Here is a 16449-nt window from a genome sequence, read left to right on the forward strand (position 1 = left end):
CCAGTTATTGTCCCCAGTCCCCTGTATAAATGTGTTCTGCCATCTTGCAAGGGCCTCCCTCCATCTGGGTCCCTTGCCAGTGGTCCCCTCACTCCGTCCTTCTGCCCCACCTTCAACCCTCTTCAGTATGGACCTGGAGTCCCACAAGTGTCCTGGACCTTGGAGGGCTCGGTCACTGTGCAGATGCTGTCTGGCTGCCCTTCTAATCCTCGCTTGGCTGGGTGGCAAGGCAGACCTTGGGGCACCCACCAAGGACAGGAAGAAGGGTGGCCTCCGGTCTCTCTAGCTCCTGGCTTTGGGAGGCCCACGTGGAGCCAGACCCCATGCTACCCTCCCTACCCCAGCCTTAGGAAGAACCTTCTGGAGGTATCTCCCCACTGGCAAAAGCCTCTCAACTCCTGGGTGCACCTTTCTTCCACACGGCCTGCTAGTGTGGGTAGTACTCTGTCTGATTCCACCTTTCTAATTCTTATGGCTCCCTGATTCCACTCAGTGTTTTTTGTTTTTTTTCCCCTCTGCACTGGGGGAAGTTGCAGACCACTCAGGTCAACCTACTGCCCCACCTCCCCACCCCCCAAAGTCCTTGTCCCTGCTCCTCACTGAACGTGGGTGTCCTGACCTTGTTACCCCCAGTGCAGTACACCTTAAGGGCTCCCACCATTCATGAAACGGAATTCCTACTCTGAGGCCGGGCCCTGTTCTCTCATTCCTCTCTCCCCTCCCCACACAGTCTGCAGGAACTCCTGGAAGATTTCAGAGCAGCCCTGTGGCCCCCTCTGCCTGAGCACTCCAGGGCCCCAGGCCAGGTTATATGCCTCTCCTGGGGGCTGCCCCAGCCCTGCGCGTCCTCTCGCCAAGGTACACAAATCTGCTTCCCTGGGTCTCAGCGATGCCTCCCCGGTGCTCACCAGGGCCTGACGCCAAGTGGCCAGTGAATGAGTCACGGGAGGGGCTAGATTTCATGTTGCCTGGAGAAGACGCCCAAGCAGAGCCCATCGGGAGCTCGGCAGAGGCCCGCCTTCTCTGTCTACCACCCCCAGGGCGGCCCTATGCTCCAGCAATGCTCACAGCGCTAGGGCGCGGGCCTCACCCGAATCTCCCACCCGGCAAGGCTGGAGCCGTCAGAGCCAGAAGGGTGGGAACCTGGGCAGCTTCCTGGACGCTGCAATCCTAAGCAGGACCGGCAGGAGGCGCTGCGCGGCTGCTCTCCTGGGCTGCAGGCGCGGTCCGCGCCTCCGGCGACGAGCGGGGCTGGGTGGGTGATGGGCGGGGCTGGGGCGGGTGGTGGGCGGGACCAGAATCGGGTGGGCGAGGCAGGCTGCCGGGGCGTCCCCCGCCGAAGATTTTGGGCGCCTCCGACCTCATCTGTCCTCCGACCTCATCTGTCCTCCGACCTCTCGGTTCTCTCCTTCTCCGCCCCGAACCTCCTGTTCTCATCTCTTCCCGTTGCGCTGGTCCCTCCTGCTCCCCTCTGGGGCCCTGAAGAGAGGCCTGGCGAAGGCTGAAGGAAGGGGTTGTGAGCGAGGCCTGGTCATCCCGCGAGGCCCTTAATGCCCACTAGGGAGGCCGCGCCGGCCCGAGAGGCGCAGGCCCATTAGCCGAGCATCAGACTAATGGCTGCCCCCACCCCCCACAGGCCCCCAGCCCTCCCCTCTGCCAGTGACAAGGCCTCTGCCCACAGCCACGCCCCAGAGTCTCTGCCCAGGCCCAGGCTCTGCCCCATTTCCGCAGGGAGGTAGGTTCAGAGGTCAGAGGGAACCCCCTCCCCCGAAACAGGAGCACAGGACAGTCCCAGCCCAGGTCGACCAGGGGAGAGGACTGGAAGGTCTGACGTACCTCCTGTCCCTCTGTCGCACCCCAGCGTGCCTAGATGGCACAAGTGGGTGAGTGCACCAGCGTGAGGGGGTGGGCATGACCCAGACCTCCACTCAGCTGCACCTGACTGCCTGTCTGCCCCTCCAGCTCACCACCCCAGCCCCAGCCCGACCCCAGCAACACAGCTTCCAGCCCAAACACCTCAGGGCACGCTTCCGGGCCACCTCCCAGGCTTCTCCCTTTCCTTGGCAGCCTGGCCTCTCTTGTCTCACACTCCCGCAGAGAGAGGCTAAAGGAAGAGGCCTGGGAGAGTTTTCCAGAGAGCTGCTTGGAACCATTTTCACCTTCCCTGTCCCTCTCACTCCTTCCTGCTCCCCCTTCTGAGTTGGTCCCTGCAGGTAGTGTGTGTGTGTGTGTGTGTGTGTGTGTGTGTATTTATTTATGTCCGCGCGCGCACGCGTGCACGTGCTCAGTCATGTCCAGCTTTTGGCGAAACCAAGGAATGTAGCCCGTCAGGCTCTTCTGTCCATGGGATTTCCCAAGGAAGAATACTGGAGTGGATTGCCATTTCCTTCCCCAGGGTATCTTCCCAACCCAGGGATCCAACATAAGTCTCTTGCGTCTCCTGCATTGGCAGGCGGATCCTTTACCACTAGCGCCACCCGGGAAGCCCCTGCAGGTAGTAGCTGCTGCATTTATTCTGAAGCTGCTACCCACTCACTTTGCGGCCAGTTCTGATGTCGTCTTTGTTACTCTGTTAACCTTTCTTGGTACTTCCTTGGCTTTTAGCTTTGGGGCCGCCTTTGTGATTCTGGGAGGCAGTGTTCCTGCCCCCTGGCTGTGAGCACATCCCCTGCTTTTTCCACCCTCCAGGGGTGCTCTGTCCCCATTCATCTTCACTCACAGGCTGAGTCCTAGGCTGCAGGTTGATCTGAGAGGTCTGCTCTATAGAAGAGGAAGAGGTCGCCAAGCATCCTGACCCAAGGGACCAGGGAGTCCTACCTTCCCTACCCCTTGGTTCTGGGGAGGGGGGTATCCCATCCTGCCACCTCCCTCGACTATGGTATGGCCTCAGAGCATACCTGGCAGGTCCTAGGTTGCTACAGGGTGACCCCTAAGCCCCACCTGCACTGGGGAGTAGGGTAGTATATCGTGGACCCCCACTGTCCATACTCATCCTCACAGACTCCGGGCACCGTGGTACCAGGTTGGGTCCAGGGAGGCCAGTCAAAGGCCAGACAGGCAGCCTGTGGACAGCAGATGGACAGATGGAGGTGGCTAGTCAGGCAGGAGCCTACAGCAGCATGAGCGAGGAACTCAGAGGTGGGGGTGGGGGAGCAGCCTTGCTGTTGCAGCCTAAGTGGCTTTTAGGGGCAGCAGCTCGGGTGTGGACACCCAAGGGGCTGTGGCCCAGGAGGCTGCCTACGGCAGGCCGTGCTTGGCCAAGGCAAGGAGCCCAGGCTGAAGGCACTGGTGAGGGAAGAAGGAGCGGCAAGGACTGGGCCTGAGCGAGCTTACTTGTGCCCTCATGGGGAACTGTCTGGGCTGGTTGTGCCTGACCCCTGGGGACCAGGTAGGTTCAGGGGGCTGAGCGGGGCTGGGAGGGGCAGGTTGAGGGTGAGCCTGCAGCTCAGCTGGCTTCCTGTATGGGTGACTGAGAAAGCTGAAGAGTGTGGGCTTGGAATCACACCCCCCACCCCTGAATCCTGTATGGGTCTCTTCCTTCTCCAGACCTGTTTCCTGTAAAATGGCCTGAGCCCTCAAGGGTTGTTCCGGGTAGCATGTACTCAGAGAGATGCACGAAGAATAAGCAGCTGTCCATCGGTTGGGAGAAGGGGGCATTCATTTTGGAGGAGGTGGAGGGAGGGGAGGGGAGGACGGGCTTGGGGGCAGGAGGGTCTAGCTGGCACCCAAGCCGTCAGTGCATTTCATCCCAGGTCGAGAGGAGGGGCAAAGACCCCTTCCTTCCAGCCAGACAAGTGCATTCATTCCCTCACCCTCTGCAGTCACCCACCGGGCGGGGGGTGGGCAGGGACAGGAGTGCGGGTCCTGCTAGAGGGAGGGGCTAGTAGGGGGAATGTTTACTGGTCCAGCACAGCACAGAGAGGCACAGACACTCCTGGAGAGGGCCATGAAGTCACTCAGCCTGGCCTCCAGGATATAGGGAGGGGCCGCTGCCTGGTCAGTTTCAATCCCCTCTTTTTGCCTCCAGGACCATCCAGGCACTTGGTGCTGGGTACAGGAGGGATCCTGATAGAGGAACGGGGCATGGGAGAGGGGAGGGGGCTTCCCGAGGAGGGTGGGCAGAGCCATGGCCCTGTGGCCCCTGGGTGGGGGTCCTTCAGCCTAAGGACCCTTTCTCAGCCCCTCCTCCCACCTCAGGGGCCTGCCTCCATTCCTGTGCTGTTCATTTAGTAGGCGCGTGGTACTAGTGGTAAAGAACCCACCTGCCAATGCAGCAGACGTGAGATACGGGTTCGATTCCTGGGTTGGGAAGATCCCCTGGAGAAGGAAATGGCAATTCACTCCAGTATTCTTGCCTAGGGAATCCCATGGACAGAGAAGCCTGGCGGACTACAGTCCACCGGGTCGCAAAGTCAGCACTCACCCAGTGTTACTGGGATAGGATGCTGCCCAGAATGGGGGCTAGATATAGGGGTCGTGGTGATTCGGGGGGTCCCCTGGCCCTGCAGTCTTCCTCCCGGCCTCCCTGGGCTGGCGTGGCCCGAGGCAGGGGAATGGCCAGGGTGGCTTGGACCCGGGGCGGGGGCGGCAGGGCGGAGGGGGCGGAGAAGGGGCGGGCGCGGGGGCGGTGCCGCAGCCAGAGCCCGAGCCCGAACCGGAGGCGACGGGAGCCGAGCCGAGCTGGAGCCTCCGAGGCCGCCACCGGGTCCTCAGCGACGCCGCCGCCTCCGCGCCGCCCCAGCGCCCCTGCCCGCCCTGCGACGGGCGTGAGCGCCGTGGCCAGCCCTTGGCCGGCCGGTGGGCAGCGGGCGCCATGGCCGCACCAGAGCCCCTGCGGCCGCGCCTGTGTCGCCTGGTGCGCGGCGAGCACGGCTACGGCTTCCACCTGCACGGGGAGAAGGGCCGCCGCGGGCAGTTCATCCGGCGCGTGGAGCCCGGTTCCCCCGCCGAGGCGGCCGCGCTGCGCGCCGGAGACCGGCTGGTCGAGGTCAACGGCGTCAACGTGGAGGGCGAGACGCACCACCAGGTGGGTGTCTGCGCTCCGCCACCGGCCCGCCGGCCCGCAGACCCGCCGCGCACCCCCACCCCGCAGCCCCAGCGCGCGTCCCTGCCCCGCGCGCCGGTGACCACCGGGCTCGGTGCTGCCTGCGCCCAGGCCTCCGTCCCTTCTCCGAGGCAGGAGGGGATCGCACAAGGGCCTCTGTGGGCTCCCGTGGAGAGGCGGGGGACGTGGCCCCCGAGGCCGCGGCGGCCGGCCTCCTTCCGCGCCTCCTCCACCCGGGTCGGTCCTGCACCGAGGGGGGTGGATCCTGGCAAGGGAGGGGCCCGCACTGCGGCTCCTGCGGGTCTCAGTCCTGGCTCTTCGCTCTTGGTCTTGTTCCGGCGCAGGGCAGTGTGTGGAGGAGCTGGCACCTCGGGGGTCTCCGTGAGCCTGGGACCCCGGTGCTTTTCACCCAGCGTGTATATATGTGCGTGTGTGAATGTGTGTGAACGCAGGGCCCTCGAGTGCACCTGCCGCGGATTTCACAGCGAGGGCACACCTGTGTGTGGGCGCATCAGTTGAGTGAGTGTGTGTGCTGGACTGTGTGCATATGATTATATAGGTTTGCACCCCTAGATGTGTGCGTGTGTGTGTCCAGGTCTGCCTTCCTGGAGGTGTGTGAACTGGGGGGTGTGTGTGTGTGTATCCTCCTGTGTGTGGCTGCGTGTATACGTGTCCCAGCTGTGTGTCTGCCGGCCGGGCTGTGTGTATTCTTCTGTGTGTGTCTGCAGCCTGGTGTACTAGTGTGTGTTCTGGCCCAGGGTGTCTGGATCCTGGTGGGAGTTGCCGCTGGTGGCAACACATTCCTGTCCTCAGAGGCTGCTGGGCGGCCTGGCTGGGATCGCAGGTCGCAGCCCCTGCCTCTTGCAGCGGAAGATAAAGGCCAGAAGGAGGTTCTCTGCAGGTTCTAACCCCCAGGGGGTGTCCAGTGACTCACATGGCTCAAGACCAGTCTTCTTCACCCCTTCTACTTAGGGTCCTCTGTGTCCCTCACCCCACCTTTTGCAGGACCAGCCCTGGGCCTTGAGAGTCATAAACTGGCTCCTGGTTGGGCTGGGGGCTGCCCTTTGCTTATATCCTTGGAGGTTTTGTGTTTCCCCTTGTCAGCTGTCTTTCTGTCGTCTACTCAGAGTGTCAGCTGGATGGACTGTTTGCTGAAGGAGGGTGAGGGTCAGGGCTGAGAGCTTGGATGGACAGGCCATGGGGAGGGCCTGGCCTCTGTTTAATCATTGTCGCCACCTTTGCCCCAAGAGTGAAGCTTGCTTGTCCCAGGCCTCCTGGGGTGCTGGTCTCTAGGAACCTCAGACACAGGACCCTGTGAGACCTTCCTACTGTCTGGGCAGGGAGAAGGTACAGTTCCAGTTCCCATTTTACAGATGAGAAAACTGATCCTTGGAGATACTGGGTGACTCGTCTGTGTCCCACAGTCAGGAAGCATCGGGGTCCAGGGTTCCTGTGACTCTGGGAGTGATGGGGAGAGACAGGTGTAGAGGAGGGCTGGGGCAAAGATGGGCCCGGTTCAGACCCTCCTCTTTTGATAGCATCTACTGGGCCCCACCGGTCCTTCCCGAGGCCTTGGGGAGGGGTTGGGTGTTGCCCTCCCTAAACCAATGCCCAGTGGGCACTGCCCTCCTGCAGGCACACACTGGCAGGTATGGTCTTGCACGTGCTCTAGACACGTCACAGACACTGCGTAACGACACCTACCCCTGCCCACCTCTGCCTACGGCCTCTGAATCCCGCTTTCTGGGTTGTGGGTGTGCACCTGAGTAGGCGCCTTGCCACAGGACCGCAGGTGGTCTCCCCGCTGCTCTAGCAGGAATAAGTTCAAGGTCGTGGTCTGGAAGAGAACAGAAGGCCTAGAGGCAGAAGTTTAGACCGTGTTCCACTCCTGGAAAGACAGAGATAGGCACAGAGACCCCGAGCCTGGGACCCAGGGAGTCACTTCTCCCCTTCAAACCCAGACCTAGAGACACCTTGAACTAGAAGGCTGCAGGCTGCAGGCCATACACAGGCACATACCCGCAGACTGAAAACCTGAAGCCCAGCCGAACACGGTCATTGTCACTTCCCAGGCCCTTGCAGCCTGGGCCCTGGTGCCTGCAGCCCCGGGAGAAAAGGGAGGCAGCTGCTGGAGCCGGGGGTGGGGGGTGGGGCCAGCGGGCCTCTCAGTCCAGCCGCCCACCGCTGCCTGGGCTCGTGGCCTGCCTGCCGCCCTGGGCCAGCCCGGGGTGGGGCCGCTGCCCTGTGCTGCCTGGAGTGCCGGCTGTGACTCGGTCCCACACTCGCCTACCCCAGGTGGTGCAGAGGATCAAGGCCGTGGAGGGGCAGACGCGCCTGCTGGTGGTGGACAAGGAGACAGACGAGGAGCTCCGCCGGCGGCAGCTGACCTGCACCGAGGAGATGGCCCGGCGAGGGCTGCCGCCAGCCCATGACCCCTGGGAGCCGAAGCCAGACTGGGCACGAGCGGGCAGCCTCAGCTCCGAGGCCACCCAGGAGGTACAGTGGGCTCTGCTCACAGCGACGATCCTGGCCTCATCCACACCACCGTCTTGTCCTCCGCTGCCCCCCGGGCCCCTTCTCCGCCCCTGCTGATGACCCGCTTGGCTACTTGGAGCCACCCTTTCTGCCCTCAGCCTGTGCTCTCAGCCCTTGCAGTCCAGTAGCCTGGCTTTTGTCCCCGCCCCTGTCTGGGCCCTCTCCCCTGGGATGCTCGTCAGAGCTGCTGTCCCAGGAAGGACAGGTCACTCTGACGAGCTGCCCCCTCCCTGGCCTGGGGGCTGAGGGACGTGGGGAGGGGCTGCTGGGATGTCCCAAGACTGAGGATGCTCAGCTCTGTGCCTGTGTTGGGTGTCTGTCTCTCTGTCCGTCCATATGAGGAGCCTGCTTGTGCTGTGACAGCTGTGGAGCGGGTTGGCCCTCCTCTGTAGGACTGAGAAGACTCTCCAGGCAGGGTCCTGAGCTCAGTGGTGGTCTGTGGGGGCTGGGGCACCTGCCCTTGCTCGCTGCCCCCTTCGGATTGGGAAAAGTCAGCTGGGAAGCAGCTGGGGGTTCGTGTGGGGGCAGCCCAGTTCTGCCTCTCGCTGGGTAGCCAGGCCTGACAGGGGTGGCCCTATTGGGGCGGCATGCAGAGCTCTGCTGAGCCTGCTTGTCCAGACCTCCCGGAAGCCCCATGGTACTGCCTTCGTGTCTTGCCGCCTCATTTTATTAAAAAAAGAAAGAAAGAAAGAAAAAAAAACCTCTTAAAGAAGGATTCAAGCTAAGGGGTTCCCCAGGCCCCACTTGGAGAGCCACTGGCCTAGGGCAGTTTCTGGGTGTCCCGGGGCCCCTGACACCTGCCCTCCCCTGGCTGTCTCCATGGCAAGCTGCTGGGCCTGTGACCTGGGTGCTGGGGGGCTTCGGGCTTCCCCTGGGGGAAGGGCATTCCCAGTGGGGGGAAGGGGGGAGCCTGGGCACAGGCATGGGCATGAACCCCTGCCACCCTTTCTGTTCTCTGTGGCTCGAGGGCAGGCTGGGAGTTGGTTAGGGCCACAGTGCCAAGTCCTGGAATTTGGACTTTGCCCTGGGGCCACTGAAGACCACAGTAGGGGTTTAAGGGTTAGGTTTGTAGTTTCAGGGGAGCCCTGGCGCAGCGTGCTGGCTGAGCACCCCCCCGCCCCCACCTAAGAGCTGGAGCCTCCCTCCTTCCCAGGGCACCTCACCCCCAGGAGGAAGCGCCCTGGGCGTTTATCCATTGACTTAGACACAAATGGCTGAGTTCACCTTCCTGTGGAAAAAGCTGCCCTCAGGCCTTATCTGGAGGATGGGGAGGCACCTTGTCCTTGGGTGGGACCTTTCCCCTCCACTATTTCAGGCTCTGGGGGCTGCAGGAAGCCCTAGGAGGGGTCTTCCTCTGGATTTATTTTTAGAGGAACAAAGTGGGGCCCGTCTGGCAGGTCCCTCCATGGTGGGGGCTGGCCTGGGGATGGGGCTTCAGTTCACGGGAGTCCCTGAGGACAGGGTCTCTTGGTTTCCACCCCCCCAACCAGCGAGCCGTGATTTAATTGGCAGAGTTCAGAGCCTGGGAAGGAGGGGCGGGGGCTCTTCGACCTCCACAAACCAGGCTTAGCTTCTGCCCCTGTGGGCCGTCAGGGAGCCTGCCTGGACAGCGCTCGTATACAGGGCTGCCCTGGTGGAGCCCCGATGGCAGTGGGATTGGAGAACCGATGGCATGGCTTGCAGGACCAAGATGGTGGTTTGCCCTGTGGGAGGGAGGGCCCCTCTGGCTCTCGCAGCCTCAGTTTCCTCCCGCCCTGGGCAGGGGTGCGGGAGGGGGGGTGGGGGACACTGGTGCGGCGGGCCCTCCCCGCGGGGGCCTGTCAAGGCTGTCAGTGGTGACTCAGCCCTGCTTCGGGCTGTGCTGGGGTGGCTGCAGCTGCGGTGCAGCTGATCCTGACAGCGGTGATGGGGGCCCGCCTCCATCAGAGATGGGGCAGCGGGCGGTGCCAGCCGTGGGGGTGTGACAGGCCCCAGGCACACCTCCCCTCACACTGAGTTCTGGAGGCCTTTGGGGGAGTGAGGGGACAGGGTCCTGCAGGGCGTGCAGGGCTTACAGGTAGGCTTTGGGGGGGGCCCCTGGTTCCTGGTCCCTGCCCCCAACCTGGAGCTGCAGCAGGACTCCCTCTTGTTTGGCGGCCAGGGTACCCTCCTTGGCCTCCTGGCCTCCCCAACCCTGGGTCCTGGGAGCAGGGCAGGGCCTCCCAGCAGTTTCCTTCCTTCCTTTCTTGGGACGGAAACCTGGCTGGTAGGGGGCGCCGGGCTGGAGCCTGAGCAAGGGAGGGGGACTCAGTCACCACCCTGTTCCCCAAAGTGACTCAGCCCCGTGTCCCCACCCGTCCCTGGGGAGCCTGGGCCACAGTGGGAGGTGGATAAATGGGGTGGCAGGCTGTGCTGGCCTGAGAGCTCAGGCCACTCCAGCTGGACGCCCTGCCCGACGCTTCTGTCCCAACTCCCATGGCCCGCTCTGGGAATGCCGTGCCATCCGCCCCGGCCCCGGGAGCCCCTCCACAGAGCCCGTCTCGGGGGCTTGTGCAGGTCAGGCGGGTTGGGGGCGGGGTGGGCAGTGAGGTCAACAGCACCCAGCTTAAGTCTCTGGCACCCAGGCTTGGCAGAGGGGACCCTGGGCACCCTGGTGTGAGCAGGCTGGACCCTGAGCAACAATGGGGGCCTTTCTCTGCCCGGGCTGGTGAGTCACCATATGGGGGGGTGTAGAGCCTGGCTCCAAGAGTTACCCCCATGCCAGCCTCTTGGACTGGTCACAGGCAGGGCTGGGAGTCAAGCGCTTGTCCAGCTCAGGGGCAGTCTGTTTGGAACTGGGGCTTGGAAGCCCCTGGAAGCCCAAGGGCCCAGCTGGGAGGCTGCAGGAAGAGCTCTGAGCCAGGCTGGAGAGAGGAATGCGAGCAATGCGCTGGGCCAGCCTGCACCCCCTCCCAGCCTGCTGCGCTGGGCCTCTCCCGGGGCCTCCCTCTGGGTGCCCAGGCCACTGGCCTCACTCTTCGGCCACTGCAGCCCCCCAGCCCGAGGGTCCAGTGCCAAGTCTGGTGCTCCTTGGACCCTGATCCTAATGCGAGGGATGTGGGCCAAATGTTAGTGGCGGGAGATGGCTGTCCTGGGTCTAGCCAGGGAGATGGCCAGTGTGGTCTCGAACCGGAAGTGACTGCATTCAGTCTGGCCTCATGGCCCCGGATGCCCCCTAGTCCTGCTTCCTGTTTGGGGGCCTTGAAAGACCTCGGCCTGGAACCATTGTGGAGGGCGTGGGAAGAGCCTCAGGGGAGGGCTGTCTCTCACACCACAGGTCACCGCAGGGGTCTGTGGAGCCTGTTTGCACGCCTGTGTTTGGATGTCTGGTCTCTGTGACTGTGTGAGGTGCCTCGGCCATCTGGGCCCGCGTCCACCTACCAGGTGTGGTCATGTCACACGTCCAGGGTCCCACACGGCCCTGGCCAGCCTCGGAACCTGTGGTCTGACAGCCCCAGCCTGAGAGTTGCCTCAGAGCCACACACCTGTGCTTGCAGCTGTGTTTGGAGAGGGCCCAGTCTGTGGGGTCCTGGAGAACCTGGGTGTCTGCCCAGCCGATCCCCTGGAGGATGGAGGAGCAGAAGCCCCAGCCCCTGGAATTTCTGGGGCAGATGGTGGCCTGCAGCAGGGGTTCCTGGGGGGCTTTGGAGATCAGGGACTCTTTGGGGATCAGGAACGGGCCCCTGGAGGAGGGGCCCAGGCTGGACTGGAAGGTGTTCCCCACCGGTAGGAAGGCCCACATGCTGGGGCAAGGTACCATCCTGTAAGGAAGGGCACTCTTGGTTCCACGGCAGGGTGGCCACAGTCAGATTTGGGGGATTTGGGGTGAGCTTGGAGGCTTGGAGGCTGGCTCTCCCAAGTGTGGCCCCCCACCTGGCCCAGTGTCCCCGGCCACACACAGGGAGGTGGAAGGCCAGGCCCCGGTGAGCACCCCCGCCCCTGCACGCACATTTGAGCCCTAAGCGCTGGGGAAACCTGAGCTGCTGGCCGCCTGCTCCCTCCGGCCACCGCCATGTTAGACTGAGCGTCGCGGCCGCTGGCCACTCAGCGCTGGTCATTGCCTTAGGCCCCGGTGGGGTCCTGGGGTCTGGCCCCTGCCTGCACGGCTCCCTGCACCCCCTGGCCCATAGCCCTACTGCAGGATGCCAGAGGTAAACGGAGGCAGGGCCCTTGGGTGTGGGTGGGCACCCTCAGGGCACCAGGAGCCCCCGGGGTCAGAGGGGCAGGTGGGAGGCAGGCCCCTCTGCTTGCTCACTGGGCTCCAGCGTGTGGGGATGGGGGCTGCTCCAGCTGCTCTGGAATGTGAAGGCAAACACAGCTGCAGCTGCTGCCACCAGCCCCAGGGAGACCTGTGGGAGTGTAAACAAAGCTGGAGCCCTACCCCAGCAGACCCACACTCGGAGTAAACAACAGGCGGGGCTGCCCTCCTGGAACAGAGACACGGGGCAGCTCACCTCGCCTGCTCCCTCCTCGGCTCGGGTCTGCGCCCAGCCCTATCCTCGACCCAGTGGATTCTCCCAATCCCACTGTAAGGCCTTTGATCGCATCACAGGCCCACTGGGGGTTTGGAAACCAAGCCTTTGTCCAAGATCCCAAAGTTGGATCATCGTAGGTGGCCTAAGCACCCCCACACCCCAGGACGGGTCTCTGAGACGAGGGGCTACCATCAGGTGGGGGTATGAGGCCAAGCGCTGCCTTGGCACCCAGCGGGGTGTGGGGTGGGTGTGGGCTGGAGGCCTCGGGCGTCAGCATCTCTCAGATGGGAGGAGGTCAGAGCTGGAACCTCACCAGGTGTCCCCGACGCCTGCAGGATGCCAACGGGCCTCTGAGGGAGCTGCGCCCAAGGCTCTGCCACCTACGGAAGGGCCCCCAGGGCTACGGGTTTAACCTGCACAGCGACAAGTCCCGGCCCGGACAGTACATCCGCTCAGTGGACCCCGGCTCCCCTGCTGCCCACTCTGGTCTCCGTGCCCAGGACCGACTCATAGAGGTACCTGCCACTGGGGCTGCGGGGAGCGGGCTGCCCTGTGTGTACCTGTGTCCTGCTGTGCGTGCCTCTGTGTGTCTGTGCCTGTGTGTGTGTGTACGCCTACGTGTCTGCCTATCCGTGTCCGTGTGTATATGTGTCTGTGCCTGCGTGCTGTGTCCATGTGTATCTATCTCTGTGTGTGTGTCTGCCCTTGCATGCCTGGTGTGTCCGTGTCTATGTGTGTGTGTGCATGTGCCTCTGTGTGCCTGTGTGTGTCCTTGTGTATCTGCACCTGCGTGACGGTAGGTGTGTCCGTGTATATCTGTGTCTGCACCTATGTGCCTGTAGGTGTGTCCGTGTCTATCTGTGTGTGTGCATGCATGTCTGTGCACTTGTATGTGTCCCTGTGTATCTGTCTGCACCTGCGTGCCTGTAGGTGTGTTCCTGTGTTATCTGTCTGCACCTGCATGCCTTAGGTGTGTCCGTGTGTGTGCATGTGCGCCTGTGCACCTGTGTCCATGTGTATCTGTGTGTTTGCACCTGTGTGCCTGTAGGTGTGTCCATGTGTATCTATCTATGTGTGTGCGCCTGCAGGCCTGTGTGTCTGTGTGTACTTATCTGTGTGTGTGCACCTGCATGCCTGTAGGTATGTCTGTGTCTGTGCGCCTGTGTCTGTGTGTATCTGTGTGTGTGTCTGCACCTGCATGCCTGTAGGTGTGTCCATATGTGTGTGCGCGCACCTGTGCATGTTCGAGTGTATCTATGTCTGCAACTGCATGACTGTAGGTGTGTCCGTGTCTATCTATCTGTGCGTGTGCATCTGTGCACCTATATGTGTCTGTGTGTATCTGTGTGTCTGCACCTGCGTGCCTGTAGGTGTGTCCGTTTATCTGTGTGTGTCTGTGCGCCTGTATGTGTGTGTATCTCTGTGTGTCTGCACCTGTGTGCCTGTAGGTGTGTCTGTTTATGTGTGTGTCTGTGCGCCTGTATGTGTGTATCTGTGTGTCTGCACCTGCGTGCCTGTAGGTGTGTCCATGTGTCCGTGTGTATCTGTGTGTGTCTGCACCTGCGTGCCTGTAGGTGTGTCCGTATGTGTGTCCGCGTGTATCTGTGTGTGTCTGCACCTGCGTGCCTGTAGGTGTGTCCGTGTGTGCGCGTGCCTGTGCACCTGTATGTGTCCGCGTGTATCTGTGTGTGTGTCTGCACCTGCGTGCCTGTAGGTGTGTCTGTGTGCATCTATCCACGTCTGTGTGCCTGGGCCCCAGGTCCTCTGCAGGAGGAAGATTCCGGGAACCTGAGCTGGTGCTCTTCTTGGTGCTGCAGCTGGTGACGGCACTGATGAATATTTGATGCCACACCTGTCCGGGTGGCTTGGGGGGCTGGTGGGGACCAGTCCCCAGGCAGCACTGACCCTGTGCTGGTGGCAGGTGAACGGGCAGAATGTGGAGGGGCTGCGCCATGCAGAGGTGGTGGCCAGCATCAAGGCGCGGGAGGACGAGGCCCAGCTGCTGGTGGTGGACCCCGAGACGGATGAACACTTCAAGCGGCTGCGGGTCACACCCACCGAGGAGCATGTGGAAGGTGAGCGGCTGCTTTGGGGCCCAGGGCTGGGGTGAAGCATCGGGGACCCGAGTGGTCAGTTACATACTGTCCCCACAGGTCCACTGCCATCGCCGGTCACCAACGGGACCAGCTCGGCCCAGGTGAGAGGGTGGGAGCAGACAGGGTGGGCTCGGGGACCTCAGGGGCACTTCTGGGAGCCCCTCCTGAGACCTCAGTCCTGGTGTCACATGGTTGTGACACTGAGCCCGGCCCTGTCACTCCCAGCTTTAAGGCCCCTTGGGTCCTGTCCGGGCCCAGCCGCACTCCACCCCACAGGGCACTCGGGCACCGCCAGCTTGCAGTCAAGGCTCAGTGCCACTGCCAGATGCAGGAGTAAATGCAGCTCTGGGGTGTGCACGTGTGTGCACACACTTGTGTCCATGTGTGCACATACGTGTGCACAGTCTCCTGGGTGGGCCCCTGAAGCCACACCTTACCCTTGGTTTCCCAGCTCAATGGTGGCTCCGTGTGCTCGTCCCGAAGTGACCTGCCCGGCTTAGACAAGGACACTGAGGTAGTGGGTGCCCCTCCACCTCCAGTGCTGCTGCTCACATGCTGGGGGGCCTGAGGCCTTGGGGGCGGGCATCTGTGGAGCTGTCAGCCTGAGCCGTGAGGCCGCCGCCTCTAGGAAGCCTTCCTGGGCCTGCTGCCAGGTGGCCTCTGGCGCCAGCTCCCTGGGGAGGGCCACCTGCCTGGGGGCTGGGGTCCAGGGCTCACTGGCCACCTGCCCACCGTGTCCACCCCTAGGATGGCAGCACGTGGAAGCGAGACCCTTTTCAGGAGAGCGGCCTTCACCTGAGCCCCACAGCAGCTGAGGCCAAGGAGAAGGCGAGAGCCACCAGGGTCAACAAGCGGGCACCACAGATGGACTGGAACCGGAAGCGCGAGATCTTCAGCAACTTCTGAGCCCCCTGCCTGCTCCCCACCGGCTCTTCCCCACGGGCCTGGGCCTTGCCCTTCGGACTGCCCAGAGCTCCCCACGCCCCGGTGGACTGGAGGGGGCATCCTTACCCCTAAGCTGGGGTGGTCCCACCACCACCCGCAGGGTGTTAGGGGAGTGTGGCCACAAGATGGGCAGAGGGAGCCCCCGAGATGTGAGAGACCCAGAGAGACAGTGAGGGGCAGGGGGGGGAAAGGGGGGGGGGCAAGGGCCAGGGGGGAGGGGCGGTGGTGACCCACGGGCTGGCCGCCGTGCTGACTGCCTGGGCTTGCTGACTTACAGGAATTTGTGTTTTTGCTTTTTTTTTCCCCAGAAGGATCTCTAGCTCCACATATGTTTCCACTTAATAGCAGAGCCCCGCCCCCACCCCCTCAGGACGTGCTCTCTAAATACTTGCAATAAAACAAACCTTTCTCTGCACACCATTCCCCCCCAACCCCCTCAGCAGCAGCCATTCCAAGTGGGAGTCCCAGGGACAGGGCTGGGGGCTCGCAGGCTTCAGGGCAGGGGCTCTGAGAGATGCCCTCTGCCCTGTCCTGGGGTGGGTGGTCTGAGGATGGAGGCCCCGTGCCCCTGAGGAGGGCACCTCTGGACAGGCCCCTCATGCCTGCAGGGAAGCCCCCAGGAAGGATCCCAGGCTCTGGGCTTGGCCCCTGCCGGGAGCCTCCCGGGAGGAGCCCCGATCTGCCTTCCCTCTGCCCAGATCCTGACCCACCGACCGACATCGCTGTCTGCCCTACAAGCCATAGCGCATGCGCGCCCTCAGAATAAACAGGCCTTCCTTGGACCCTGGCTGTCTGTCCTTCCTGAGTCTGCGTGTGGGGGGCTGGGGGCCCATGGTCCAGGCAGGGAGGCGGCAGCCCGCAACGGCCCAAGACCCAGCTGAGGCACACAGCCCCCTTCCTAAGCCTCCGCTCCCCAGATCCATCTGCCTGGCCCCTCCCAGCGCACTGGCGACCCCTGTGCCTCGGAGCCCTGCCCTCCTGTTACCAGACTGGGCCCCAGCCCCCTGCAGGAGCATGCAGGTCAGGCCTCTGCCCTGTGTTGGCCTGCCTGGGCCTGCTGGCATCCTAGGATGAGGCCAGGTGGCTGTGTAAACACCGGGGGCGGGGCCTCGAGGCGGGAGCCAGGCTCTTGGGGCACAAGTTCAGGAGGGGGCGTGTTCCCAGGTCCCCAGCCAGCTGCTGAGGGAAGCAGCTGGTGTCCCCTGCGGGCTTCCAGACAGCTGGCTGCAGCTGGCTCCCACGACCCCCGCCCCAGCACACAGCCCAGATCGTCACGTCCCCATCCCAGCCTCCCAGGCCGCCCTGTTCCAGACACATGTGAGCATGGGTGTGCACA

The 16449-nt window shown here is 63.2% G+C and overlaps 1 protein-coding gene across 3 annotated transcripts; it reads left to right on the forward strand.

Moving 5' to 3' along the window:
* The first annotated feature begins 4672 nt into the window (after positions 1-4672).
* On the forward strand, positions 4673-15895 carry NHERF2 (NHERF family PDZ scaffold protein 2). Of its 3 annotated transcripts, XM_027961280.3 has the most exons (7): positions 4673-5026; positions 7340-7540; positions 12408-12587; positions 13994-14147; positions 14226-14269; positions 14620-14682; positions 14916-15895. In XM_027961280.3, the coding sequence occupies exons 1-7, from the start codon at positions 4814-4816 to the stop codon at positions 15072-15074; spliced, it is 1014 nt and encodes a 337-aa protein (XP_027817081.1). In that variant the 5' UTR covers positions 4673-4813; the 3' UTR covers positions 15075-15895. The 3 variants fall into 3 exon arrangements, with proteins under 3 accessions (XP_027817081.1, XP_027817082.1, XP_027817083.1); XM_027961281.3 differs by lacking the exon at positions 14620-14682; XM_027961282.2 differs by lacking the exons at positions 4673-5026; positions 7340-7540 and adding an exon at positions 9978-10114.
* Positions 15896-16449: the final 554 nt, after the last annotated feature.

This window comes from Ovis aries, chromosome 24 (genome assembly GCF_016772045.2).
Source record: "Ovis aries strain OAR_USU_Benz2616 breed Rambouillet chromosome 24, ARS-UI_Ramb_v3.0, whole genome shotgun sequence".
Taxonomy (NCBI): Eukaryota; Metazoa; Chordata; class Mammalia; order Artiodactyla; family Bovidae; genus Ovis; species Ovis aries.